The 27,701-nt window shown below is 35.1% G+C and overlaps 3 protein-coding genes across 4 annotated transcripts; all 3 read left to right on the top strand.

Annotated features, from left to right (window-relative positions):
• The first annotated feature begins 2,235 nt into the window (after window positions 1-2,235).
• Window positions 2,236-2,884, top strand: LOC116004724. Its single transcript, XM_031244882.1, has 3 exons — window positions 2,236-2,391; window positions 2,520-2,713; window positions 2,824-2,884. The coding sequence occupies exons 1-3, from the start codon at window positions 2,236-2,238 to the stop codon at window positions 2,882-2,884; spliced, it is 411 nt and encodes a 136-aa protein (XP_031100742.1).
• A 3,693-nt stretch (window positions 2,885-6,577) lies between these two features.
• LOC116004680 (beta-glucuronosyltransferase GlcAT14A-like) lies at window positions 6,578-11,305 on the top strand. The gene is made up of 4 exons (XM_031244827.1): window positions 6,578-7,588; window positions 9,985-10,060; window positions 10,153-10,268; window positions 10,340-11,305. The coding sequence occupies exons 1-4, from the start codon at window positions 7,036-7,038 to the stop codon at window positions 10,855-10,857; spliced, it is 1,263 nt and encodes a 420-aa protein (XP_031100687.1). The 5' UTR covers window positions 6,578-7,035; the 3' UTR covers window positions 10,858-11,305.
• Window positions 11,306-15,024: 3,719 nt separating this feature from the next.
• On the top strand, window positions 15,025-17,379 carry LOC116004886 (heavy metal-associated isoprenylated plant protein 20-like). Of its 2 annotated transcripts, none has more exons than XM_031245086.1 (3): window positions 15,025-15,210; window positions 15,585-15,660; window positions 16,829-17,379. In XM_031245086.1, exons 1-3 carry the CDS (start codon window positions 15,133-15,135, stop codon window positions 17,116-17,118), a joined length of 444 nt encoding a protein of 147 aa, XP_031100946.1. In that variant the 5' UTR covers window positions 15,025-15,132; the 3' UTR covers window positions 17,119-17,379. The 2 variants fall into 2 exon arrangements, with proteins under 2 accessions (XP_031100946.1, XP_031100945.1); XM_031245085.1 differs by having other exon boundaries at window positions 16,826-17,379.
• Window positions 17,380-27,701: the final 10,322 nt, after the last annotated feature.

The following is a 27,701-nucleotide window of genomic DNA, read 5'->3' as shown; positions in this document are numbered from 1 at the left end:
GGAATAAGGGCCAAATTGGCCACTGAACGTAACGCGATAGTGCAATCAGTCCACCCAACCTAAAAAACGTGCAATTACCCCACCCAACAGTCCAAATCCCTCCAATTTTACCTGGTAGCCGGTTTTCAACCCTTCTCCCGGTTGCCTAGCTGACCTGTAAGCTTACATGGCATTTTATTTAGTTTCCTTTACTTTTTCTTCCTTTCTAGTCTTCTTCTTTCTCCCTCTGTTATTATTCTTCTTCTTTAGAGTTTAGACAACAACCAAAGCTAATACACAATCAGAACATGAACATGATGGAACAAAATAACCTATGCAACTCCCAGATTGCTTCTATCTAACAACCCCAACATTAATCCCTCCCATCTCTAAAACCCCTTCCCACTCTCTCCTTCTCCAACCTCATCGCATCTGGCAATAACCTTTTGTAGAACTGTAGGTTAATTTTTCTGCCTGCATTATTCCTCTTTGGCTCTTTACACTCACCCCATACCAATTACAAAGTTAAAATATCAAAAAGAAAACAAAAATATATAATAAAAAAAGAAATTATTGCTATTTAATTGAACTACCCATTCGCCACTCCTACCCTGCCAAGAAGAAAATCAGAAGCTCAAGGTCGACTACAATGGCATGCAAGACAAAGACAGAAACAGAACGAACAAACTCCGGTACACATCCGACCACCCATGGGGCAAAGAAGCAGAACAACCTCACAAACCAAAAAAAAAACAAAAAGAAATTAAAGCTAAATTAAGAACACTAACAAAAGAAGATGGAGCCACGGACACCGCGCCGGAAACTGAAACTATTCGCTTCCTCCATGGGGTGCGACCAGCCCCCAACTGGGCGTAGGAGTGGACAGTAAACCCAGATCCTTTAAAACCCAAAGAAAGTCGAAAGTTGTGTTTAGAACCCCAGCCTCGCCTCCGCCGTCCCTCCTCTGCGCAACGCCAACAATGCCGCCTGCCATTCCAACTCGCACTGCCATCGTCGCCAACAGACGAACCAGCGCCGAAGTCTGGTAACCTCATTAATGCCGGCCGGAGGGGAAGTAGCAGCGACCAATGCCTGGATTCGGCGCCGCCTGAAGAAGGAGAATCTCCTCTGTTTGCGTCACCTCTGCCCGCCAACGATTCTCAATCACGCCCGTCCTATTCTCGTTTCCAGAAAACAAACATCGATGGATAACCAGAAAACAAACATCGACGCTTCTAAGGAGTGGCGCGACGCCGTAGTCCCAGCCCAAGGCCAACGTCTCTCCTCGATTCTTTGCAGTTCACTCAATCGCCGGCAAGTCAACGGGATCCGACGAATATTGAATTATCAAACAAATAATTCCATAGGTTGAGGCAGCTCGCTGAATGTTTGCGCGGAGAATAGCAGATGGAAGAAAAGGTCAAAGAAATGAAATAAAATGCCAGGTAAGCTTACAGGTCAACTAGGCAACCGGGAGAAGGGTTGAAAACCGGCTACCAGGTAAAATTGGAGGGATTTGGACTGTTGGGTGGGGTGATTGCACATTTTTTAGGTTGGGTGGGCTGATTGCACTATCGCGTTACGTTCAGTGGCCAATTTGGCCCTTATTCCTTTTTTTTTTTTTTGTACAGATTTTGATTTTTTTTCTTTTTTTTTTTCTCTCTCTATTCTCATTTTTCTTTCCTAATCACACCTGAAAAATCTTCTTAAAAACCTCACACTATTGATGATGACCTAATAACAACAACAACAACAACGTCATGCAATCGGTTACTTTTCCACTTTTTCCACCGTCCCACATGCAGTTGATTGGTTCAAACTAATAACGCTAACAAACATTTCATACTGAGAGTCATGTTTGAAAAGTTATGGTTATCAAACTAAATATTTGACTAATTTGGTTGAGAGTTGTTCCCTTATTAAATTATACCCTAAACATAATGTCAAAGTGATTGTTAAATTAAGGTCGATTTTATTTAGAGTTAATACCTCCATTGGTCCTCCGAGTATTAGCGATATACCAGTGGTGGTCTCTCGTGTTTAAAACGACCAGGAATCGTCCTCTGTCATTTTAAAAATATCCACCCGTGGTCCTACCACCCAAACGGTGTCAAACTGCCGTGAAAATTGAGGGCAAAGTTGTCATTTACATCTATGTCAGGTTATAAGACCGTCGTTGTCCCCTAATTCGCGATCATAAGCTGTAGTTTTAGAGATTTCCCCAAATTCACAACCCTAAGTTCTTCCTTCTCGGCCATGGAGGCTTCATATGGATCAAGTTCTTCAACTCGAAGGCGCAATACTGGAGAGTCCAATGATCGGGTATGTATTTGTGGAAACAATCTCAAGATTTCTACTTCGTGGACAAATCAAAATCCAGGGCGAAGGTATTTGGTATGCTCCAACGAAAAGGTAAGTTATTCTGGGCGTTTTTTTTAATTTCTTGGCGTTATTTTTAAGTTATGGACGTATTTTTATTTTTTTTTGAATTTTGAAATGGATACTGAAATCATTGTTTTTTATTTTTTAAACTATGTTAGGGGCTAAAAAATTGTTCATTTTTCGAGTGGTTCGATCCTCCCATGTGTTCAAGATCAAAAATGATAATTCCTGGCTTGCTAAAGAGGATAAACAAGAATGGGCAAGAAATTCAACGTTTGACTGGGCTACTTGAAGATAATCGATCAAAGGGCAAGAAAAACATGTATATAGGGTTGCTAGTAATGGTTGTAATGTTAGTTTGTATTGTAAGTGTGTTTGTTTATCTTGGAAAAACTATAGCTCCAATGAATACTAGGATGTTGTCCTATTAAGTGTAACATTGATTTTGTTCAATGTTTGAAGTTGTTATGTTAATGAAATTGTTAGTTCAATGTTTGAAGTTGTTATGTTAATGAAATTGTGATTTCAATGTCTGAATTTCAGTGTTTCAAGTGTTTGAAGTTGGTAGTTCATAATTAGCAGCAGCATGCCATTCATACATTGTCATATAATGAAATGGTATTAACTCACATAATAATGATGAAATGGCCATTTCCATTCACTTAAGGCACATGTATCTGTCATCAAATTGTTTAGGTAACATGTTAAAACCTAGCACTGCTAATTACAAACCTAGCACTGTGCTAATTACAAAAACAAACAACAGACTTCAGTCATATTTACAAAAACAAACTGTCAATGCAGCTTCAAGAGTTTTGGCTTCAAAAAAGAACTGTTTTTGCCTTAGAAACCAAACTAGCCAAAAAAACAAAACAAATTGTCACATTTAGTCAACATTGAAGGGAGAATCAGCAGAAGTTGGTGGGAATTTTGCCTTCAATGCAGCAAACCTAGCACGAGTTCCATACTTCCTTCCATTGACAACACGCTTATTTTTTATCACTTTAATCTTCTTTGCTTTGTGACATGGATTTGGTCTTTCTTTAGCATTGTCATCATCCCTTTCAGCTTGAGTATCCTCATCACCATCTGTAGGTGGTTGAGTAGAATTGGTATGCACTTCAATTTCTTCAGGGCCTTGGTGCTCGTGATCTAGAGTCATTGCACTTCCATCATTGGCTCCACTGCTTCCTCTGCCTCCTACGGTATACATGCTAAATCTCCACTGAACCTGTGGGGCTGTTCATTTTCCAATGTAAACAACAGTATTATATGACAATGCAATATCATTCTCATAAACAGAAAGATTAATGGCAATCTCATAAACATACACGTACCTTGCTGCTGCTGTCCAGAACCTATGCCACTGCCATCAATCAAGTTTGACACAAATGCATCTATATCCAAGTCAGCTAACATCTGGTCTGTAATATCATCCTCCATTCCAGCAGGCTGTGCATCACTTGGACTAGAAGTTTGATCAACCGGGGGTGCTTGACTAGAACTTGGATCAACCGGGGGTGCTTGACTGGAAGTTGGATCAACCGGGGGTGCATGACTAGAACTTGGATCAACTTGGGATGCACTACTACAAGTTGGACCTTGTTTCTTAGTAGTGGACTTCCTCCTTGGATTATTCTACATAAAAGTAATAAGGTTACAACTAGTTGTGAAGATAGGAAACAAACTAATTACAAACATCGTACATGTCTGTTGCTCACTGTAGGGTTAAGTGGACACTTTCTACGGTTATGGCCTTCTTTTTTGCATACAGTACAGTGGAGTTTGACATGGACACGGTTGAGATGCTGACATAACAATTAATACATTAGAATCAGAATTTCAAATAAGAAACAAACTTATTACATTTTTTACCTGGCCATCCTTGATGATCACATGGTGGTCTTCCCCTGCAGATCTTTTTCTCGACTTGCGAGGCCTACCAGGCTTTGCTGTGTACACAGGTGGGAGAGGTGGCTGCCTATCATCATCAGGCCAACCTGAAGGCCCTACAACTGGCCCTTTGCCATTCTTGATCCATATAGCGCATATAGCATGCCTACATGGTATTCCACTCAACTCCCAACTCCTACAACTACAATTATGCCTTTCCAAATCCACCTCATGCTGCTCAAATTGCTGGAAATAAACCCCCCTAATCTCAAATCTAAATTCATCACATTGGATGCCCATGTAGCTAGCAGCATGTTTTTCATTAACAGCTATTTTTTTAGCTATCCTAGGGCAAACAGGTGGACTCCACTTCATTGCAGTATGTCTACTCTCATAAAACCTAGTCATAAGGATTTTCCTCAATGTCTCAAGGCAAGATAGTATTGGCTGCTCCCTAGCTCTCAATGTCTCAAGGCAAGATAGTATTGGCTGCTCCCTAGCTTCTAAAATTACAGCATTGAATGATTCACAGATATTATTGACTAAAATATCACAGTGTGAATGAGTTGTAAAGTGTGACCTGGACCATTCAGAAGGATGTTTCTCCATTAACCAGGCATAAGCATTGAAATCCAATTTCTTCATCTTTAGCATGGAAGCTCTGAACTGGTTGANTTGACTAAAATATCACAGTGTGAATGAGTTGTAAAGTGTGACCTGGACCATTCAGAAGGATGTTTCTCCATTAACCAGGCATAAGCATTGAAATCCAATTTCTTCATCTTTAGCATGGAAGCTCTGAACTGGTTGACAATAGTAGCTCTAGCAGCTTCCCAGAGGTTGTCTTTAATTGACTTTCCATTGAAGCCTGCAAGCTTCATGTTTCCATGTAGATGCCTAACACAAAACCTAAAGGCAGTATTCAAATGCAGTATTAGAATAGTAGCATAAACAGCCTTAAACACCCTTAAAACAATAGCCTAAACAGCTTAAAACAGTCATAAATCAGAAAGAGACTTGAAACCCTTTAAACCTTGCATAAACAACCTTAAACAAATTGAATCATGTGCTCCATCCAACTAGATGCCTAACACAAAACCTAAAGGCAGTATTCAAATGCAGTATTAGAACAGTAGCATAAACAGCCTTAAACACCCTTAAAACAATAGCCTAAACAGCCTAAAACAGTCATAAATCAGAAAGAGACTTGAAACCCTTTAAACCTTGCATAAACAGCCTTAAACAAATTGAATCATGTGCTCCATCCAACTAAAAGCCTAAGCTGATAGTTGGACTGCACATATTATATTTATACTCACACGCCCCCTCAACGTATGCGGCGGTGGATTCCAACCAAGCAACACGTGGAAGTCTCTTTTTGTGGGTGACACGGAGATTCGAACCCATGATCTTTTGCATGGCTCTGATACCAAATTGAAGCATGTGATCCATCTCAAAGCCTAAGCTGATAGTTGGACTGCACATATTATATTTATGCTCACACCCTTAAAACAATAGCGTAAACAGCCTAAAACAGTCATAAATCAGAAAGAGACTTGAAACCCTTTAAACCTTGCATAAACAACCTTAAACACCCTTAAAATAATAGCGTAAACAGCCTAAAACAGTCATAAAACATTGAATACCTGTGTGTACATCCTGGAAAAGCACTTGTAAAGGCAGGTAGAAGCCCCTTTTGCTTGTCTGAAACATATAAACAATAGCAAGTCAACTTCATTGATTTAGGGGTTAAGTGTTAAAAGTAAGAGTAAATACTAAGTTAAATACCTGAAATAAAGATCAACTGTTTCTGATCTTCTGCTGTGATAGAAAGGTCACTTTTTACGTGGTCTAAGAAGGTAATTTAATGATCATTTTAGTAAAATTATTATATAATTAATTTAATTATTAATTATATTTTAACTAAATTTATACGAATGGTAAATAATACGTGTGTCGGCGTGTGTATATAATACATATATTATTTGCATATATACAACTTGAACTATATCTACATGGGCAGATCAAATGGTTATATGGGTGAAGTTTGAGAATAATGATTTGAGATTAAGTCTTACCAATTTCTACTTTTCGGATATTCTATCGGACTGGGACATTTTAATTATTTATATTTATCAATATTTTAATATTAGACATGAATTTTCACACCTAATATGTACCAGAGTCAAGAGGCTAGTTATATTATAGATATAAATGCCAATTTGGGGGAAAAATGAAGCCAAATGTCATATATTTGATACAAAAAATAACTTTTAACCTTTTACTTAGGTCAAAAATGAGAAAAAGCTGTACAGTTTGTTGTTTGAAACATCCTCCTTTCCATCTCCAACATCATCGAAATCTACCTTCCAGGTTCCAACATTCGAGCCCCAAACCCTAAGACATTCTCTCCCTTCTTTCTCTCTCATCAGATTCAGACGTCCTTGACATTCGCCCCACTGTCTGCCTAGCTGGTCTGATTCACCTTTGCTGCTATTTGCCAGCCACAGCTCAGCTGATTCTCCGCTCAAATTTTCAGTCATCCAAGATTCAAATAAACCCATTTCAGGGGAGATTTATTTATTTATTTTCCTTTTTCTATTGAATAGTAGCTCCAAGATTCTTTTTTTCGTTTGTTTAGTGCAAGTTCTTTTCAGTTTCAGCTCAGAATTGGTGATCTCTGGTGTTTAATGGTAGCCCGGATCTTCTTTAGTGTCCAGAACCTAGAATTATCTTCCAAAATTTGACATTTTTTTTAATCAGAAATTTTAACCCTATTTTATGTATGCTGGTTCAATGTTCCCAATATTGTATAGGAGGGCAATGAAGAACTCAGTAGCTGGGAAGAAATGGCTCTATGCACTCTTCTCTGCTGCATTCATATCGGTTCTCATATTATTGTCCTCAATTACTGGTTTTAGTTCATCATACTATGCATTTTCCTCGGATAGGCCGTTTGCCTCGATTGTGAACCGTGGTCCGGGGCATCCCCCGGCCTTTGCTTACTACATCTCGGGCGGTAAGGGGGAGGGGGAGAGGATGTTTAGGTTATTGTTAGCGCTTTATCACCCGAGGAATAGATACTTGTTGCACGTTGGGGTGGAGGGGAGTGAGGAGGAGAGGAGGAAACTGGGGGTGCTTGTAAAGTCGGTGCCCGCAATTCGGGCTTTTGGCAATGTCGATTTGGTTGGGAAGCCAGATCCCGCGACTTATATGGGATCAACACACATTGCAGCAATTCTCAGGGCTGCTGCCATTCTGTTGAAGGTGGATAGTGGATGGGATTGGTTTATCACTCTTAGTGCCCGGGATTATCCACTGGTTAGCCAAGATGGTATGTATTGCCAATTTGCCATTGAATTTGATGTGTTTTGGTTAGTTTTGTCTTGCTTTATAAAGCTGTAGATGATAGCCGTTTGATTGATATGTTTCAATAGATATACAATAAGAAGTAAGTCCTTTGCATTCTATATGTGGAAACATGCATATTAATTTTCCAAATTTACAAGTTTTTCCATATATGTATATATATTTGTATTGTTTCACGGGATAACCTGATATTGAATCTTCTGCCTATTAAAGTAAGATGCATTTACCTGGTTGATAATTTGATATACTCAATTGTCTGTCAGTTGTGAACATTTTGGTTAAACACACTTAGTTTATAAAATGTAATATTGGGTATTAATGCGGTGTAATAGTTTTTTTGTTCATCTGATATCATTCTTGCTCGTGTATGAAATATTTTCACTCTTGCCTGTGAGCTTATTAGTTGGAACTACGCTCTGTATAATATCCTATGAGTTAGTGAGAGTTTATTTCCTATCCATTTTTAGGAATCTTGCATAAGCATTTCTTACGAATAATGTTGTTACGAATGTTAGTTTCTGAGTTTTCAGCCAGAGGGATAATTACGTAGATTGTACATGATGTTATTGGGCTTCAGAGTAACAATAGTTCTGTTCTGTAAATTAATGGAGTATTTGCTTTCTTTCTTTTGTATATGTAGATCTATAACAGAAATATGTTGGTGCTTTGGTGGATTATGCCATCTCTAGCAACAACGCACTTTTGTTTCCCCTTTTAACACCCACCCTGTGACCATACTGAGTGTGGATGGCCATTAGTCTGTATACGTGTCTAATGTGATAACAATTATTGATTCTAAGTTTGATCATGGTGTCAGAGGATCCATGAATAGTTTGTTCCTTTTTCTTTGTCTTCGTTGACAAATGGAAAAAAGCCTCTTGTCTTGCAGGCAGGACAAATCCCGCCTGACAGGGAAAGTCCGGCAAGAGCTTATTGGAGAGAGCAGGGTACCCTGATCCTGCCTTCGGGACAAGTAGCAGGATTCTTGATGAATTTGTTTGTGGAAGCTAAGTCATGGGGAAGGATACCTTTCCAGAGAAACCAAAATCTAGTAGTATTTGGTCATTGATTCGCTTAACCACTTTTTTTTTTTTTGGGAGACGAGGGAAACCCACAGCCACTACCCGAGGGTGTGCACTGGGTAAACCTCGCCTTGTGACCCTAGCCAGCAAAGGATCACAATGAGATAAACCAGTCTAGGTTACCCATAGCTAACCAGCTCAAAGCAAGAAGGCCAACAGGCTGCTCCCGCTTGGAGTCGAACTTGTAACCTTGAGGTTACCAATTTTGAAATGATGCCCCCAAGTATAGAGGAACTGCCAAACTAAACATAAAAATCTAGTTAGTCCACATCACAGTAGTACATTACAAAGGGAAGCTCAACATTGGCCTTAGAGCAATATTAGTTCCTCTATATATCCTAGTTGTCTAAAGTTGAGCACAAGCGGGATAGCTACTCCGAGTATTCCTAGATCAACTGTTAATTCAAGGGTTTCTGTTAGTCAGCTTGATGTCTCAGTTATTGATATTATTGCTTCTACATTAATAACTACATAGTATTATTTTATGGAAAATGCTATTTTCCCTTCCTAAGTGTCCCCTAATAATTTCCCTTCATGATGTGGCTTATATTCATTGGGTGGCATGAATTGGCTGATCCCACATACTTTTAATCAAACACTAAAGAATCCAATTAGATAGTGCCACTTCAAGAGGGGAATTAGGAGGGGTGTGCAGCATACTAGCATAACTCTTATTTTTATATTTTCTTTTCACAAAATCTTCATAGCTCACCTTTAAATTCAAAGAATCTTGAAGTTGTAGAACTCTTCTAGGTAGAAAGGACAAACATTAGTCGTATGAGTGACAAAAGCATATTTTACATAGTTACAAGATTCAGAAAAGAACCATACAAGTTTTAGTCTACCCTGTCTGGATCAATCCCCATTGTTGTAGAAGGGGAAAGAAACAAACGAATTTTAGATACAGAAATCACATTATGTTGTGTTTGGATGCCTAGAAAGTGAGGTGACAGTAAATGGGAGAGGGAAAGGAAAAATGAAGAATAACATTCTATTTTTGCCCTCATTTTCTCATTTTATTTTCCCTCCATTTTTCTTCATGTCCAAATAACAGAAATTTATTTACCGTTAGTGCCCATATGCTCATTTATTTACCGTTAGGTCATATGAAACTACATTTCCTGCATCACCCAACACTTCTAAATTCTAATGAATTTTGGGAACTTAGCCCGTCTTGCTTGTGATTTGTGAATGCATTGTATTGTATTATTAACTGATTTCTTTCTCGCTTATTTTACTCTGACTAACATTTAAAGTTGATTTTTGATTTTGATTTCAGATTTATCCAATGTCTTCTCGTATATTAGGAGAGATCTGAATTTCATTGACCACTCCAGTGATCTTGGATGGAAAAAGTAGGCAAAGCTAAACTCTAGAAATATGCGTATTATATAGGTGCCAAACTTTTCGGTGATAAAATATTTTACTGAATTGAATGCCATTGTAGGGATCAACGAGTTTTGCCCGTAGTAGTTGATCCAGGGATTTATTTGGCTAGGAGGACGCAAATTTTTTATGCAACTCAAAAACGACCGATGCCCGAGTCTTTTAGAGTTTTCACAGGTAACACTCTTTTCTCTGCACATTATTAGTGCTTCAGACTTTTTGAAGATTGATTTAGATCTCCATTTCAGGCTCTCCGTGGGTTATTTTGAGCCGTTCGTTCCTTGAGTTCTGTATTTTCGGCTGGGACAATCTCCCGAGAACCCTTTTGATGTATTTCACGAATTCAGTTTTGTCACAAGAAGTCTATTTCCACTCTGTAATTTGCAATTCTTTAGAGTTCAAGAACACGACAGTTAATGGTGACTTGAGATATTTTGTCTGGGATAATCCGCCGAAGATGGAACCGCACTTCCTCAACGCGTCGGACTACGAGGACATGGTCCAAAGCGGTGCTGCTTTCGCGAGGCAGTTTGGGAAAGATGGCGCGGTACTGGACATGATCGACAAGAATATCCTCGAGCGGGGCCATAACCGTGTCACTCCCGGCGCCTGGTGCACGGGCCGGAAGAGCTTGCTGTTGGATCCCTGTTCGCAATGGGGCGACGTCAACGTTTTGAAGACGGGAAGGCCCGAAGCAAAACGACTGGGAGCGTCCGTGAGCAAGCTCATCGAGGACTCGCTATCGGAGTCAAATCAATGCAGATGACTACGACGACGAAAGGTACCAAATACCGACAACAAACGTCTAATTACCTTTGGATCGTCCCGATAATGGCCAGATTCGGAACACTCCCTATCGAGATACATTTTTTCGTGGTCCTTCTTCTGCTACATACAATTCTTTTCCGGGAGATTCTTCTCTCGCGAAAGGCCACACCCGTGTTGTTTATATTGCTTGAAAGGGCAAAAGTTGAGTTCTTTTCAGGTTGGGTTGGGTTGTGGTCCAGGAGAGAAGCCATTCCTTCCACAAGAAGAGTCTCCCTCCCACTGTGTTCATCTATACTTATTGAAATGTTCAGTTGCGCCCTTTTAATTAATCATTCAACTCTCTCTCTCTCTCTCTCTCTCCTGTAACATTGTGAACTGAATTAGTGAATTGAATCCATTATTGCTGACCTTCAATGGGTGAGTTATTTCAGCTTGTGAATGATCAATTCTCCACTCAAATGATTCCCCTTTCATTAACATACATCAGCTAAACCTTAATCCCAATCATGGTGGAAAGGATACCTTAACCTTAACTAGGTGGAATCCAATATATTACATGGAGTTTGTAATCTATCTTTGTTCAATCTGTCATGAGCCATTGATATTGAATGTAGGGATGACAACGGGGCTAGGAGTACTGCCCGTCACTATGACCCCGACCCTGTCTTTGTCTCCGCCAATTCCTACCCTCGTCCTTGTGGGGAATAAGGCAGGGATGAGAAATTTCGGTCCCTAGTCAATCCATAGTTAAAGTGTTAGATTAGAATAATTTTTAATAATTAAATAAAAAAATTGAATACTTAAGTCCTAATTTCAAAAATTGGAATAAAGTCTATAGTTCTTCAACAATCAACATTTAACAAGTTTTCAATAACAATCAAAATAGCAAATACAAACTACAAATAGTCCAAATGTTCAATACTTTAACATGAAAATACAATAGGATTAATTACTTAATTTCAAATTGGGAATAACTAAAAAATAAATACGGAGTACTATATATAATATTTTTTAAAAATTATATTATTGAGGAAGGGGTGGGTGGGAAGGGGTATCCCCATTCCCATCCCCACCGTCACTGTCCAAGAATTTTCCTCATCTCCGTTGGGGATGGAAAAAATTGACATCCCATTTGAGTGATATGTTGGGAATTTTCTACTATGTCCATAACGGCATAACATTGAGTATACTTAAAATATTGTATGCTATTTGTCTTAGGAACTATTGGCACCAGTGTTGACAATATCCAGTACAATCAAGTATAGTATATTCAATTGTACTAAGTACTATTGACACATTATAAAATCATTCGATACACTGATATTTAGCAATGTGAGAGGGGTCGTCTCAAGAGAAAATAAGCAATGAAATTGATCGAAAATAAATAGATAATTAACAAAAGTTTCCCAGCTAGCTGAGGCTGAAAAATACTTGAATAACTCCATTTTTTTGGTTTAATGTGATCTGTTATGTAGTGATTGTTTGATCATCAGATTTTGATTTTTTTTTTTTAAAGTAAGTAATTAATCAATTATTACACCTTGAAAATATCAGTCTCTGAAAAATATGGGCCAACTCCAGTACAAATGTACAGTGATTGCTATTTTCAGCTAAGTCAATATTGAGTTGTTGAACCAAAAGTGGTTGTCAACAAGTGTGAAAGACTTGAGCATGCATGCAAGAGAAGAAGAAAAGGTAAAGCCGTAAAGGAGAATAGCTCACAAAAGACAGCAATTTTTGGTGAGAATGAACTTGCTTTCTGGCCTGGTAGTGTGAATGATTATTGCTGCATGCATCCACTACTGCAGCTTTAATTGGGTTAACTACGTGGACATCGAGGTCACCCAAATTTAACTTCTGCTCGATTCGAGACGTGGTGTTGTGACTTATCAGGGAGGAATTTGTTAAATGGTTAATATACATATACTTATTACTAATTGATTTAAAAAAGAATATGACAACTAGATAGAAATAAGCATAATGCAGAATTAAGGTCCATTAAACTAATACAACTTTCGCTTTACATTTATTAGTATTATTTTGTTGGTACATATAACTTTTGAGTTATGATACTTATGAAGTATACGTCCAAGTGTTGCACCCCTTATCTAGTTTAATCTTTTGCTCTAAGACGTCTCTAAATATAGCCATATAATAAGTTTATTCTCTTATCCATAATCCATTCCTCTCTTTATTCTTCTCAGCTTTATTCTTTAGCGTTCACTTTAATTTCCGCTAGCTTCGACGGCGACTGTACGTTCCATCGCCCAGATTCCAACTTCTCGAAGATTCAATCATGTCTCCACATTATCTTAATTAAGATCAAATTTGATGAAATGAGACTTTTCCTTTAACTCCCTATGTAATTTTATCATTTAGTTTTGGTGATACTATACATAATTAATGAGTTAATACGCAATATAGTTCTCGACTATAATGATTTTGCTCAATTTAGTTCTAAATGACTTTTTTTTTGTGTGTTTAATTTATTCATCGACTTTGATGGTTTTACACAATTTAGTCATTTGTTAAAAATTCTGTTAGTTGGTTGTTCGAAATAGGGTCCTAATGGTAATTTATCATCCGTATGATCCCTTCTTATTCCTCTCCACGTAGAAATGGAGATTTTCATCATCAAATCAACTTCAAGCCTAAATAAATAAACATTTGGGTACGGAAATTTACATTTCTGTATCGATCTTTAATAAGAGGAGGAAGAATAAATCATCCCAAATGGGATGAAGGATGAGAAATTATCATTAGGACCATATTTCTAACAGTTAACTAACAGAATTTTTAACAAATGGCTAAATTGTGTAAAATCATCAAAGTCGATGACTAAATTGAACACAAAAAGTCATTTAAGACTAAATTGAGTAAAATCACTATAATCGATTACTATATTGATATTAACTCCATAATTAATTAACTCAAAGTGAAAATGATGAAATTAAAAATGATTATATTCTTCTAGAAAGTGCTATCGAGAAGCGTTCTTCACTATTCAGATTCCATACGTAGTCATTGGCTCTGTTTGGTAAATAGTTGTTAACTAATTGGATTAATTAGATGGTATAACTAGCGATAATATTAGTTGATTGTAGAAGTGTTTGATAAATTAACTGTTAGCTAATAGGTAAACTTAATTAGTAGTTCATCCAAGGCGCTTTGATTAGGCCACAGGACAAGATTGTAATACCCTTGGACCATTCGATCTGATAAAACAATTATCTGAAAAGTCATGTAGAATAAACGTCCATTTATTTATTTATTTATTTGTTGTTGTAATGGGATGGGAATCAAAATTCCACTATAGTGAAAGGTGAAAAAAAAGTAGACATGAAAAAAGAAAAAAGAATCGTTTATAAAATTAAACTTTATTTTATTCTTGTGATTCAAACAAGCATAAGTCAGACCAATGATTCCATTACAATATAATGTAAAACTTCATTTTGTAATAAAAATTTAATAGTGACCAGAGAGTTTAATAGCATCGCAATTTACTATTACAAAAGAACATGATTTATCTTGTACGTATTCTCAAATGATGACTGCATGTTTCTCTCGTCACTTAAAAGAATTGTAATTTGACTATATAGAGAAAGAAGTCTTAAGTTAAATTACTAGTGTAAAATTTTATATTATTAGGTCATGCTCTTGCCATGGGGTTTATATGCCAATATTAATGTAATTTAATTTAACCATGGTCAAAAATGAGTAGTTGAGTGTGTGAAACATTTTCTACCACTGCACAAGGTCACGAGTTTGATATTTATTGAGAGGACTCTTGATTGAACTCGTTGCACAAGATTTTTTGGACGGATTTTCCTAATGTGATTTGCGGGCTATGAATTTTCCTCGTCACTCAAAAAAATATTAATTTAATGAAGTACCGTAAATAGAGAAAGTCGTCTTAAATCTCCAGGTCAACTGTCTCACTCTTAAAGTACTTACAATTCAGCGATGTGATTAGTCAGTGTATTTGACGATAAATATCCCGAGTCACACCAAAAATAAAATAGATAAAGAAAGTCATTTTCTTCCATTCAACCATAGCTTTGTTGACAACCATCAATCATTGATGCCAGGCACACAATATTTGTTAATATATGTATATATCTCTATATATATAGACAGCCCATAGAGGTAGACAATGAGTACTGTCTAATTCCCCAATTCCTCACCAACACCCTTCACTCTCCTAAGCTCCCTATCTCTCTCTCTCTCAAAAACACACAATAACACAACAAACTAAAGAAAGGGGACAACATTAATGGGGTTTCTTAATAATCTATTCGACATGTTTGAGATAAGCACAAACAAAAGCCGCAACAAACACAAAAACTTGCAGGTAACATATATCCATCTCTTCTTTACTACACCAAAAAGTCATTTAGGGGCGATTATTTTGTTATTTAGCAACAGTTATAAGAAAACCGCCACGAATTAATCGTGCTTATATGTCATGAATTAAAATTTCAAATTTAAATAGTAGCGGTTAGTATAATCGTCACAAAATAATTATTTAACAGCGGTTATATTAGATCGTCGTTAAATTTATGTCGTTAAATAACTGTTTTTCTGTAAGGCTTGTTCATGTGTGTGTTTGTATATATGTATATATATGTATGTATATCCATAACACAATACTATTTGTAGCCTTAAAAATACATATTTTGTTTATGTTTTAAAACTATATAATAATTCTGTTGTCATTTAATTCAGACAGTGGAGATCAAGGTAAAAATGGACTGTGATGGTTGTGAGAGGAGGGTGAAGAATGCTGTTTCTCTCCTTAAAGGTATCATCGCATCTCTCTACCTCATTATAAATTTAAGTTCAATAGTTTGGTTTTTACCTCGTACACGTACAAAGTGATTATTGATTGTAACATCTAATCTAATAATTAATATAATAAAGTTATGGAAATGAACCAAAATTAAATTAAAGTTGATCCTATGCTCTATGCCTCTATCTAGTATTATTAGGTTTAAGAATCCATCACCTTTAAGTTTAAAGAGCCTGATTCTCTCCTCGCACACAAAGCAATCTAGCATTTAGGACGGTTTGGTTGAATGTAGTTACAATTTAAATTACAGCACAATTCTTTGACCATCTAAATTAACGTGCTTGGCTGGAGGGAATTGCAATTCCGTCATTTTGTTGAATTGCAATTCATACCATCCCATCTGAATTGTAATTCAATTGGGAAAGGAAAGAGAAAAAGGAAGAAAAAGACCTCTTTTTTTTTTTAATCATTGATTATTATTAGTATTTTTATTACATAAGGATATTTTAGTTTTTATACCACTTCTTCCCTTCTCATTCTCAATAATTCTATTCCTTCCTATCAAAGAAGTAATTTGAATTCCTACTTTATTCACACCTTATTCTTTTCCCACTGAATCACAATTTATTTCCCCGTTAATTCATTCCTTCCAACCAAATGCCCTGTTGGTGTTTTTTCATTTTGTTTATAGCTGAAGGTAAAAAATGAAGACTAATATGAATCATCCACCTTTATTATAGATGGTCAAATTTACACCTTATATATATATATATATATATATATATATATATATATATATATATATATATATATATATAATCAACTGAGATCTTTCCATGAAACTGAGACACGACATTAATACACACAGTCTACTACAGGAATGCACATAGACTATAGTATGTGCAATTTTCCAAACATGAGTGCACACAATCTAGTATGTGCATTTCTGTGGTAAGTTGTGTGCATTTCTGTTCCGTCTCACAGTTTCCCATGAAGAAATGGTTTAGCCTATAATATATATATATATATATATATATATATATATATATATATATATATCATTTAATATTTTTTTTGAATGATGCGAAAAACTCACGGTCACAACACATTCACTAAAAATAAAGATAGATCACATATTAATTTTTAAAAAAATATTGTCTCCATTGATGAATTAAAGCAGGAGTGAAAACAGTGGAGGTGAACAGAAAGCAAAGCAGGTTGATAGTAACAGGTTTTGTTGAGCCAAAGAGGGTGTTAGAGAAGGTGAGAAGCACAGGGAAGAGGGCAGAGTTTTGGCCATATGTTAAGGTTGATTTGGTTTCTTATCCTTACGTTGCTGGTGCCTATGACAAGAAGGCCCCATCTGGCTATGTCCGAAATGTTCCTCATGCTGTTAATCCAACCCCAGACACCGAAAGGTTCATCTCCATGTTTAGTGATGATAACCCTAATGCCTGTTCCATCATGTGATCATCATTTTTCGCTCTCCATTTCGGTTCAGAGTTTAATATAGTTATTATGGACTTGTAACGTTTTGTCCTTTATTACTAGTTTTGTATATCGTCGCATTTTAGTTTTGACCTGAACATTGATAGTAGTAGTACAGACAAAATTTTCTCTCTATGTTCAACGCACCATTTAAGTACTTTTTCAATGTTGGATTAACATTTTGAAAACAAGATTATTATGTGATCATGTTTCGCTCTCGATTTCGGTTCAGAGTTTAATTTAGTTATGAACTTGTAACGTTTTGTCCTTTAATTTATTACTAGTTATGTATATCGTCGCATTTTTAGTTTTGACCCGAACATTAACAGTAACAGTACATTTAAAATTTTCTCTCTATGCTTAATGCATCATATAAGTACTTTTTCAATGTTCTGAAACAATATTATAACATCATCTAAGTAATTATCACAACAATGAACTATTAAAGATTGAAAACAATGCACAACTTGGACTGTCACACCAATTAAGGCACGGCGGTCTAGAATGGTTTGATTAAATGCAGAACATTTTTATTCTTATAACTTTTGTCTGCTTATTGTCTTTAACATTTTCATTCTTAGCTTATATATATCTTTTAGATTTCACGTTTGTTTTTACTAATACTTTTAATATAGTTTATCCTCACAAACTAAATTAAAATTTACAAAATATTAAAATATAAGTAACCCGATCCAAGTATCATTAACTAAGCTATACACATAACAAAAATTGAGATAGAATATTTTGCAAGCATATTGTTGGTACATTTTATGGCAAAGAATTTATAGTTACATTCGTTTTTTTTTTTTTTGGTTGCTTTTACAAATTATTTATGATTTTACTAATTTACTATTCTTTTTGTTATATAAGTTGTTTTTTTTTTTTTTTGAAAGATGTTATATAAGTTGTTAAGATAGTTAAATAACACCATTAAATGCAACAACTTGTATATCGCACTTATATCTTTTTTTAAGTTATTCATTTCTCTATGGAAAAAATTGTATATTTGGTCCTTGAGCTCATATTAATGACTAAGTCCTTATACGATTCTGATCTTAACTAAGCTACTGTAGAATTTATGAAAGAATTTTTACATATTAAAAATCTCAAATTACTTCCTTGATGAATTTCTCATAAAAGCAATCTGAGAAATTTGACATCTTGTATCTCAAAAAGTTATAGTTTGATCGCATTTGTTGCTTAGTAAGAAAAATCAGGAACGTAACTTTTAGGATAGTGTGTTACACACGCATGAACACGGTGATCAATTGTTCCCTTGTTTGTATTGAGTGTCAGATTTCTTATACAAGTCCCAAGTTCCTAACAAGTCATATGAGTGTTACAAACATGCTTTTGGAGTTGAAGAACCTTGGAATATGAGGTTGGGGAGTGGAAACAATGTTATTTCAAGTTTTCAATATAAGAAGGGGACTAACTTGAGAAATTCATACTTTACCCATCCAATAATAGAGGATTTTTTAGTTTTCGGTTACGTTGAGACAAATTCCTAACGTCGAGGACCAAATGTGCTACTTCGCTCATAATTGAGAGGTTAAAAATACATACAGTCATAAGTGACGAGGGATTGAGTCATCAATATGAGTATAACTCAGAAACTAAAGATGCCATTTTTCCAAAAATATTAAAAATGTAATTTAAAAGAAAAATAAAGATATTTAAAAAATGAAGATAATAGTGGGTTTGAGGGTGGTAAGGGAGGGTGCACTACAAGAAAAATCACGATTCGCGACGAAAAATTTCGTCACGAAATAGGTTTTGCGACATAATTCGTTCCGTCGTCTATCGGCTCGTCGTATCTTCATTTTCAACGGAAAAATTCAGTCGCGAAATATGGTGACGGAATCGCGACGGAAGGGGGGGGGGTGTCAGTTGACACCACTGCCCCCTCCCCCCTTCCTCCTAAATCCCCTCTCCTTTTGTCATTGTCTTGCAAATCTANCGCGAAATATGGTGACGGAATCGCGACGGAAGGGGGGGGGGTGTCAGTTGACACCACTGCCCCCTCCCCCCTTCCTCCTAAATCCCCTCTCCTTTTGTCATTGTCTTGCAAATCTAATTTTATATATGAGTCTTAAGTTATTAACGCGTTGATTTTTTTTTCTATTATTTTTAAATCTTTTAGAGTAAACAAATTATTTTTAATTGAATACAACAATCCTTTTTAGTAGATATGAAAAAAAAAATGTCACTTGTTTACCAAAAATTCATTAGTGTTACTTGTAAGTAATTAATATGCAAGTAAGCTAGATTCATGCATCAAGTGAAATATAATGGTTATCAAATCATAATATGCATTTTTATTATATGGAGATATAACACATTACATCTTCCCAACTAGTAAAAATGATGAAATAGAGTTAGGTTGTGCCAATCTATTATCTTATTCCTTTATTGCTTCATATTTTTTGGAAGGATGGCCAATGCCTGGACTATGACCTTGACTGTCACCTACCGCCTTTATTGCTTCAAATTTTTTGGGAGGATGGCCAATGCCAGGACTGTGACCTGGACTTGTGTCACGAAGCTCTCGGTTATTGAATGCTAAAAGTTGTTTTTTGGGAGGATGGTCAATGCCTGGATTGTGACCTGGACTTGTGTCATGAAGCTCTCGGTTATTGAATGCTAAAAGTTGTTTTTTGGGAGGATGGCCAATGCCTGGACTATGACCTTGATTGTCTCCTACCGCTTTTATTGCTTCATATTTTTTTGGAGGATGGCCAATGCCTGGACTGTGACCTGGACTTGTGTCACGAAGCTCTCGGTTATTGAATGCTAAAAGTTGTTTTTTGGGAGGATGGCCAATGCCTGGACTATGACTTTGACTGTCTCCTACCGCTTTTATTGCTTCATATTTTTTTGGAGGACGGCCAATGCCTGGACTGTGACCTGGACTTGTGTCACAAAGCTCTCGGTTATTGAATGCTAAAAGTTGTTTTTTGGGAGGATGGCCAATGCCTGGACTGTGACCTGGACTTGTGTCACGAAGCTCTCGATTATTGAATGCTAAAAGTTGTTTTTTGGGAGGATGGCCAATGCCTGGACTATGACCTTGATTGTCTCCTACCGCCTTTATTGCTTCAAATTTTTTGGGAGGATGGCCAATGCCTGGACTTGTGTCACGAAGCTCTCGGTTATTGAATGCTAAAAGTTGTTTTTCGGGAGGATGGCCAATGCCTGGACTATGACCTTGATTGTCACCTACCGCCTTTATTGCTTCAAATTTTTTGGGAGGATGGCCAATGCCTGGACTGTGACCTGGACTTGTGTCACGAAGCTCTCGGTTATTGAATGCTAAAAGTTATTTTTTGGGAGGATGGCCAATGCCTGGACTGTGACCTGGACTTGTGTCACGAAGCTCTCGATTATTGAATGCTAAAAGTTGTCTCCCTTAAATGAAATAAGCCTCATAACAAACACTTATCGCTAGAAGAGAAACACATAAAGCATCCATTTGATAGATGCCATAGTAAAATAGGGAGAGAGTTTTTCTTAAAATTTGAGAGATGGATGCCTTCTATATTTGATGTCCTGATATTTATAGTGTGAGTTCATAATATTTTATTCTATCGAATTTATTGATTCCAAAAAATTATGCTAGTTGACTTAGTTCCAGATTTATAAATTTATGTTTATTGAGTTCATAATATTTTATTTTATTGAGTTTATTGATTCCAAAAATTTATGCTAATTAACCTAGTTTCAGACATAAATTTATATTTATTAAGTTCATAATATTTTATTCTATTGAGTTTATTGATTCCAAAAATTTAGTTGTGGACCTGTAACGTCTTGTCCTTTATTATTAGTTGTGTATACCGTCGCATTTTTAGTTTTGACCCGAACATCGATAGTAGCAGTACAGTCAAAATTTTCTCTCTATGTTCAATGCATCATATAAGTACTTTTTCAATGTTCTGAAACAAGATTATAACATTATCTAAGTAATTATCACAACAATGAACTATTAAAGATTGAAAACAATACACAACTTGGACTGTCACACCAATTTAAGTACTTTTTCAATGTTGGATTAACATTCTGAAAACAAGATTATTATGTGATCATTTTTCACTCTCGATTTCAGTTCAGAGTTTAATTTAGTTATGGACTTGTAACGTTTTGTCCTTTATTACTAGTTCTGTGTATCGTCGTATTTTTAGTTTTACCTAAACATCGATAGCATCAGTAGGGACAAAATTTTCTCTCTATGTTTAACGCATCATTTAAGTACTTTTTCAATGTTGGATTAATATCCTGAAAACAAGATTATTATGTGATCATTTTTCGCCTTCGAATTCGGTTATTCAGAGCTTAATTTAGTTGTGGACCTGTAACGTCTTGTCCTTTATTATTAGTTGTGTATACCTCGCATTTTTTGTTTTGACCCGAACATCGATAGTAGCAGTATAGACAAAATTTTGTCAATCTCTATGTTCAATGCATCATATAAGTACTTTTTCAATGTTGGATTAACATTGTGAAAACAAGATTATAATGTGATCATTTTTTGCTATCGATTTCGGTTCAGAGTTTAATTTAGTTATGAACTTGTAACGTTTTGTCCTTTATTACTAGTTTTGTATATCGTTGCATTTTTAGTTTTGACCCGAACATTGATAGTAGCAATATAGACAAAATTTTCTCTCTATGTTCAATGCATCATATAAGTACTTTTTCAATGTTGGATTAGCATTCTGAAAACAAGATTATAATGTGATCATTTTTCGCTCTCGATTTCGGTTCAGAGTTTAATTTAGTTGTGAACTTGTAACGTTTTGTCCTTTATTACTAGTTCTGTATATCGTCGCATTTTTAGTTTTGACCCGAACATTGATAGTAGCAATATAGACAAAATTTTCTCTCCATGTTCAATGCATCATATAATTACTTTTTCAATGTTGGATTAACATTCTGAAAACAAGATTATAATGTGATCATTTTTCGCTCTCGATTTCGGTTCAGAGTTTAATTTAGTTGTGAACTTGTAACGTTTTGTCCTTTATTACTAGTTCTGTATATCGTCGCATTTTTAGTTTTGACCCGAACATTGATAGTAGCAATATAGACAAAATTTTCTCTCCATGTTCAATGCATGATATAATTACTTTTTCAATGTTGGATTAACATTCTGAAAACAAGATTATAATGTGATCATTTTTCGCTCTCGATTTCGGTTCAGAGTTTAATTTATTTGTGAACTTGTAACGTTTTGTCCTTTATTACTAGTTTTGTATATCATCGCTTTTTTAGTTTTGACCCGAAAATTGATAGTAGCAATATAGACAAAATTTTCTCTCCATGTTCAATGCTTCATATAATTACTTTTTCAATGTTGGATTAACATTCTGAAAACAAGATTTTAATGTGATCATTTTTCACTCTCGATTTTGGTTCGGAGTTTAATTTAGTTATGAACTTGTAACGTTTTGTCTTTTATTACTAGTTCTGTATATCATCGCATTTTTAGTTTTGACCCGAACATCAACAGTGACAGTACAAACAAAATTTTCTCTCTATGTTCAAATGCATCATATAAATACTTTTTCAATGCTCTGAAACAAGATTATAACATCATCTAAGTAATTATCACAACAATGAACTATTAAAGATTGAAAACAATGCACAACTTGGACTGTCACACCAATTAAGGCACGGCGGTCTAGAATGGTTTGATTAAATGCAGAACATTTTTATTCTTATAACTTTTGTCTGCTTATTGTCTTTAACATTTTCATTCCTAGCTTATATATATCTTTTAGATTTCATGTTTGTTTTTACTAATACTTTTAATATAGTTTATCCTCACAAACTAAATTAAAATTTATAAAATATTACAATATAAGTAACCCGATCCAAGTATCATTAACTAAGCTATACACATAGAATTTATAGTTACATTCGTTTTTTTTTTTTGGGTTGCATTTACAAATTATTTATGATTTTACTAATTTTCTATTTTTTTTGTTATATAAGTTTTTTTTTTTTGAAAGATGTTATATAAGTTGTTAAGAGAGTTAAATAACACCATTAAATGCAACAACTTGTATATCGCACTTATATCTTTTTTTAAGTTATTCATCTGTTTATGGAAAAATTGTATATATATTTGGTCCTTGAGCTCATATTGACGACTAAGTCTGTATACGATTCTGATCTTGACTAAGCTACTGTAGAATTTATATATGAAAGAATTTTTACATATTAAAAATCTCAAATTACTTCCTTGATGAATTTCTCATAAAAGCAATCCGAGAAATTTGACATCTTGTATCTCAAAAAGTTAAAGTTTGATCGCATTTGTTGCTTAGTAAGAAAAATCAGAAACTTTTAAGATAGTGTGTTTCACACGAATGAACACCGTGATCAATTATTCCCTTGTTTGTACTGAGTATCAGATTTCTTATACAAGTCCCAAGTTCCTAACAAGTCATATAAGTGTTATAAACATGCTTTTGGAGTTGAAGAACCTTGGAATATGAGGCTGGAAAGTGGAAAAAATGTTATTTCAAATTTTCAATATAAGAAGGACTAACTTGAGAAATTCATACTTTACCCATCCAATAATAGATGAATTTTTAGTTTTCGGTTAGGTTGAGACAAATTCCTAACGTCGAGGACCAAATGCGCTACTTCGCTCATAATTGAGAGGTTAAAAATATATACAGTCATAACTGACGAGGGATTGAGTCATCAATATGAGTATAACTCATAAGCTAAATATGTCATTTTTCCAAAAATATTAAAAATGTAATTTAAAAGAAAAATAAAGATATTTAAAAAATAAAGACAATAGTGGGTTTGAGGGTGGTAAGGGAGGGGGTACTACAAGAAAAATCACGATCCGGGACGAAAAATTCTGTCGCGAAACAAATTTTGCGACAGAATTCGTTCCGTCGTCTATCGTCTCGACGTATCTTCATTTGCGATGAAAAAATTCCGTCGCGAAATATGGTGACAGAATCGTGACGCAAAGGGGGGGGGGGGTCAGTTGACACCACTTCCCCCTCCCCCTTGCCTCCTAAATCCCGTCTCCTTTTGTCATTGTCTTGCAAATCTAATTTTATATATGAGTCTTAAGTTATTAATGCGTTGATTTTTTTCTATTATTTTTCAATCTTGTGAAGTAAACAAATTATTTTTAATTGAATACAATTATCCATTTTAGTAGATATGGAAAAAAAAATGTCACTTGTATGTGTTCCAAAAATTCATTAGGGTTATTTATCTTAAAGTAATTAATTTGCAGGTAAGCTAGATTCATGCATCCAAGTCAAATATAATGGTCATCAAATCATAATATGCATTGTTATCATATGGAGGTAGAACACATTACATCTTCCCAACTAGTAAAAATGATGAAGTAGAGCAAGGTTTGTGCCAATCTAATATCTTATGCCTTAGCTTAAAATTTGTTATTAGGATGGTCAATGTCTGGGATGTGGCCTTGATTGTCCCCTACAACCTTTATTGCTTCATATTTTTGGGGAGGATGGCCAATGCCTGAACTGTAGCCTGGATTGTCTCCGAAAAGTGGTAGGTCATCTCCTACCGCTTTTATTGCTTCATATTTTTTGGGAGGATGACCAATTCCTGGGCTGTGGCCTGGATTGTCTCCGAAAAGTGGTAGATCATCTCCTACTACCTTTATTGCTTCATATTTTTTGGGAGGATGGCCAATGCCTGGACTATGACCTGGATTGTCTCCTAAAGGTCGTGAATCATCTCCTACCGCCTTTATTGCTTCATATGTTTTGGGAGGATGGCCAATGCCTGGACTGTGACCTGGACTTGTGTCACGAAGCTCTTGGTTATTGAATGCTATAAGTTGTCTCCCTTCAATGAAATGAGCCTCATTACAAACATTTATCGCTAGAAGAGAAACACACAAATGCATCCATTTGATAAATGCCATAGTAAAATAGTTTGTGAGTTTTTCTTAAAATTTGAGAGATGGATGCCTTCTATATTTTATGTCCTGATATTTATAGTGTGACTTCATAATATTTTATTCTATTGAGTTTATTGATTCCAAAAATTTATGCTAGTTGACTTAGTTGTAGACATAAATTTATGTTTATTGAGTTCTTAATATTTTATTCTATTGAGTTTATTCAAAAATTTATGCTAGTTGACTTAGTTCCATATTTATAAACTTCGGTTTATTGAGTTCATAGTATTTTATTTTATCAAGTTTATTGATTTCAAAAATTTATGCTAGCTAACGTAGTTTCAGATTTATAAATTTATATTTATTGAGTTAGTTGTAACAACATCTTTTACTATTAAACGAAACTAGATTTATGCAACCCATAGAAATTTTCTTGCCCACATACATTTTCTAACAACCTAATAAGTTGTCACAGTTTCCAATCATAAAAAATATAGTTCCCATATTTTTGCATTGTAAATTTTTTTTTTTTTTTGGGGTAGATAATTCAAACTTTGAAGACCAAAAGTTTTGGTGGACCATTTAAAAAACAACACTCTTATTGTATATAGTGACAAAAGAATAAAGGGTTCGTCTCGTATGTTTCACGTGTCTCAATCCGTGAGACTGATCGAATCTAATAAAAATGGGTCATTTGTGAAATAACCTGATACACATTTGTGTAAGTTACAAAAGTTTTTAGAACTTTCATAATTGATTCTTAGGTTCCTTATAACTGTGTCTCAGGTTCCTCCATTCATTACTTTAGTTTTTAAGATGACATATGAAGGGAATGTCTAATAATGGATATATATATAATAGAATTTTCGTATAATCATATGTTGTCAGAATATGCGATTCTTTACTAAGCTACTGCAGAGTTTACGCAAGAACTTTTACATACTAAAAATTTCAAGTTACTCTATTAGTGAATTTCTCTCAATGCTGCAGAAGGCGCTAGGCGCTAGTCAGGTGACGGGCGCCTAGAGCCTAGGCATCCGAATAATCCGAGTATATGTTAGATGGTTAGTTGAGTACATGGTTGGAGGAATATAGAAGATCATAGGAGCAACTAAGCAGGCAAAAAAAATATCAATTGTCGAGTTGAGCGCCGACTAGGTTGAGTTTAGTGCCAACTTGACCGAGTTGGATGCCGACTCGACCGAGTTAGATGCCCAACTTGGCCCCTAAGACGCCTAATCGGCTGGCCAACTAAAAGTCGCCTAGGACTGAAATCGCCTCAAATTAGGGGCCCGCTCTTAGGCCGATTTTTACCGGACTAGAATTTCCTAATTTCAATGTGTAATATTTGACTAGTTATATTTATAAAAACTAAACTTTGATCCTTTCAAATAAATTTATTTTCAACTTATTCAATTTTGTAATCTGATATAAATGCTTAAATCTCTTTAAGGTGTTCTGAAATTATTTCATAAGAGTTTATTGATCAAATATTACAAAAGTACATATTTAACCTGAATATATACTTTATAGTATTGGCATTTTTTATTTTACATTTCGGCTGCCCTTTATACTAAGATTTGTGTTGGGTGCACTTTTGGATAAGTTGGCAACCAAGACCAAAAGTTTATATCTATAGATCATTTCGTCCTTCAAAAGCCCATATGAAGCCCATTATTAAACAAATGGTTTCTAACTTTGTATGATATAAAATAGGCTATAGGCATATACTATAATAAGCCGTCGTTATACGGGGTACCATGGTCCACAATGTCACAAAACAATGTCGTTTTAGTAAGTGGGAGAAACGGCAATCATAAGTCGTAACAGAGTTTCGTATCTAATACTACAGTTCATCTCAAAAGATACTGTCTCACATTTGTTTTTATATTATCGAATGAAACTGTAGTTATATCGAAATATAATTGTAGTTGTGTTGAAATGTAACTACAGTGTATATAAACTAATATTGAATAATAGTTTTACATTTGTGTTTTTGTATTATCGAATGAAACAGTAGTTATATCGAAATGTAACTGTAGTTGTGTTGAAATGTAACTGCAGTGTATATAAACTGATACTGAATAACAGTGTCACATTTTCAGGTGTATATTATCCAATGAAGCTGTAGTCATATCGAAATGATATCGAAGTTGTGTTAAAAGGAAACTGAATAACAGGTTCATTCGGTATTTGAGTGTATAATACCGAATGAAACTGCAGTTGTATCGAAAGAAAATTGCAGTTGTGTTGAAATGTAACTGCAATGTATATGAAACTGAAAGTGAATGGCGCAGAACAGAGGCCGTTTCAGCCGTCTGTTTTCATTAATCAAAACGACGTTGTTTTGATGTATGGTCCACAGTAAAATTTGCGATAATAAGTGGCAAATACTCTAAAATACACAATTTACAATTTGCATATCTATAGAGCATAAATTATGCACCTAATATATAATAATATTTGAGTAATTTAAACATATTGTATGGAAATTAGAACTAATGTTTATGTACCTTACATTTAATGTTTGTATGGTTATATATAATTAATTTAATTTAAATACTTTGAAGGTCTTTAATCTTCATTGGATTGATTCCCCATCCCTCTTCTATTTAGAAATTGGATTTTTAATCTTTTTGCAAATGTTTTCAAAAAA

The sequence above is a fragment of the Ipomoea triloba genome, chromosome 14, assembly GCF_003576645.1.
Source record: "Ipomoea triloba cultivar NCNSP0323 chromosome 14, ASM357664v1".
Taxonomy (NCBI): Eukaryota; Viridiplantae; Streptophyta; class Magnoliopsida; order Solanales; family Convolvulaceae; genus Ipomoea; species Ipomoea triloba.
The sequence above is the reverse complement of the archived record's forward strand: the minus strand, read 5'-3'. Positions and strand labels throughout refer to the sequence as shown.

What these genes read in the sequence shown, in the direction of transcription:
- LOC116004886 (XM_031245085.1), top strand. Translation starts at nt 15,133, where the DNA reads ATGGGGTTTCTTAATAATCTATTCGACATGTTTGAGATAAGCACAAAC. An exon ending in ACAAACACAAAAACTTGCAG is followed by an intron (nt 15,211 to 15,584) that starts GTAACATATATC and finishes CATTTAATTCAG; the next exon opens with ACAGTGGAGATCAAGGTAAA. An exon ending in TGCTGTTTCTCTCCTTAAAG is followed by an intron (nt 15,661 to 16,825) that starts GTATCATCGCAT and finishes GATGAATTAAAG; the next exon opens with CAGGAGTGAAAACAGTGGAG.
- LOC116004724 (XM_031244882.1), top strand. Translation starts at nt 2,236, where the DNA reads ATGGAGGCTTCATATGGATCAAGTTCTTCAACTCGAAGGCGCAATACT. An exon ending in TGGTATGCTCCAACGAAAAG is followed by an intron (nt 2,392 to 2,519) that starts GTAAGTTATTCT and finishes AAACTATGTTAG; the next exon opens with GGGCTAAAAAATTGTTCATT. An exon ending in TTGCTAGTAATGGTTGTAAT is followed by an intron (nt 2,714 to 2,823) that starts GTTAGTTTGTAT and finishes CAATGTTTGAAG; the next exon opens with TTGTTATGTTAATGAAATTG.
- LOC116004680 (XM_031244827.1), top strand. Translation starts at nt 7,036, where the DNA reads ATGTATGCTGGTTCAATGTTCCCAATATTGTATAGGAGGGCAATGAAG. An exon ending in AGTGATCTTGGATGGAAAAA is followed by an intron (nt 10,061 to 10,152) that starts GTAGGCAAAGCT and finishes ATGCCATTGTAG; the next exon opens with GGATCAACGAGTTTTGCCCG. An exon ending in GTCTTTTAGAGTTTTCACAG is followed by an intron (nt 10,269 to 10,339) that starts GTAACACTCTTT and finishes TCTCCATTTCAG; the next exon opens with GCTCTCCGTGGGTTATTTTG.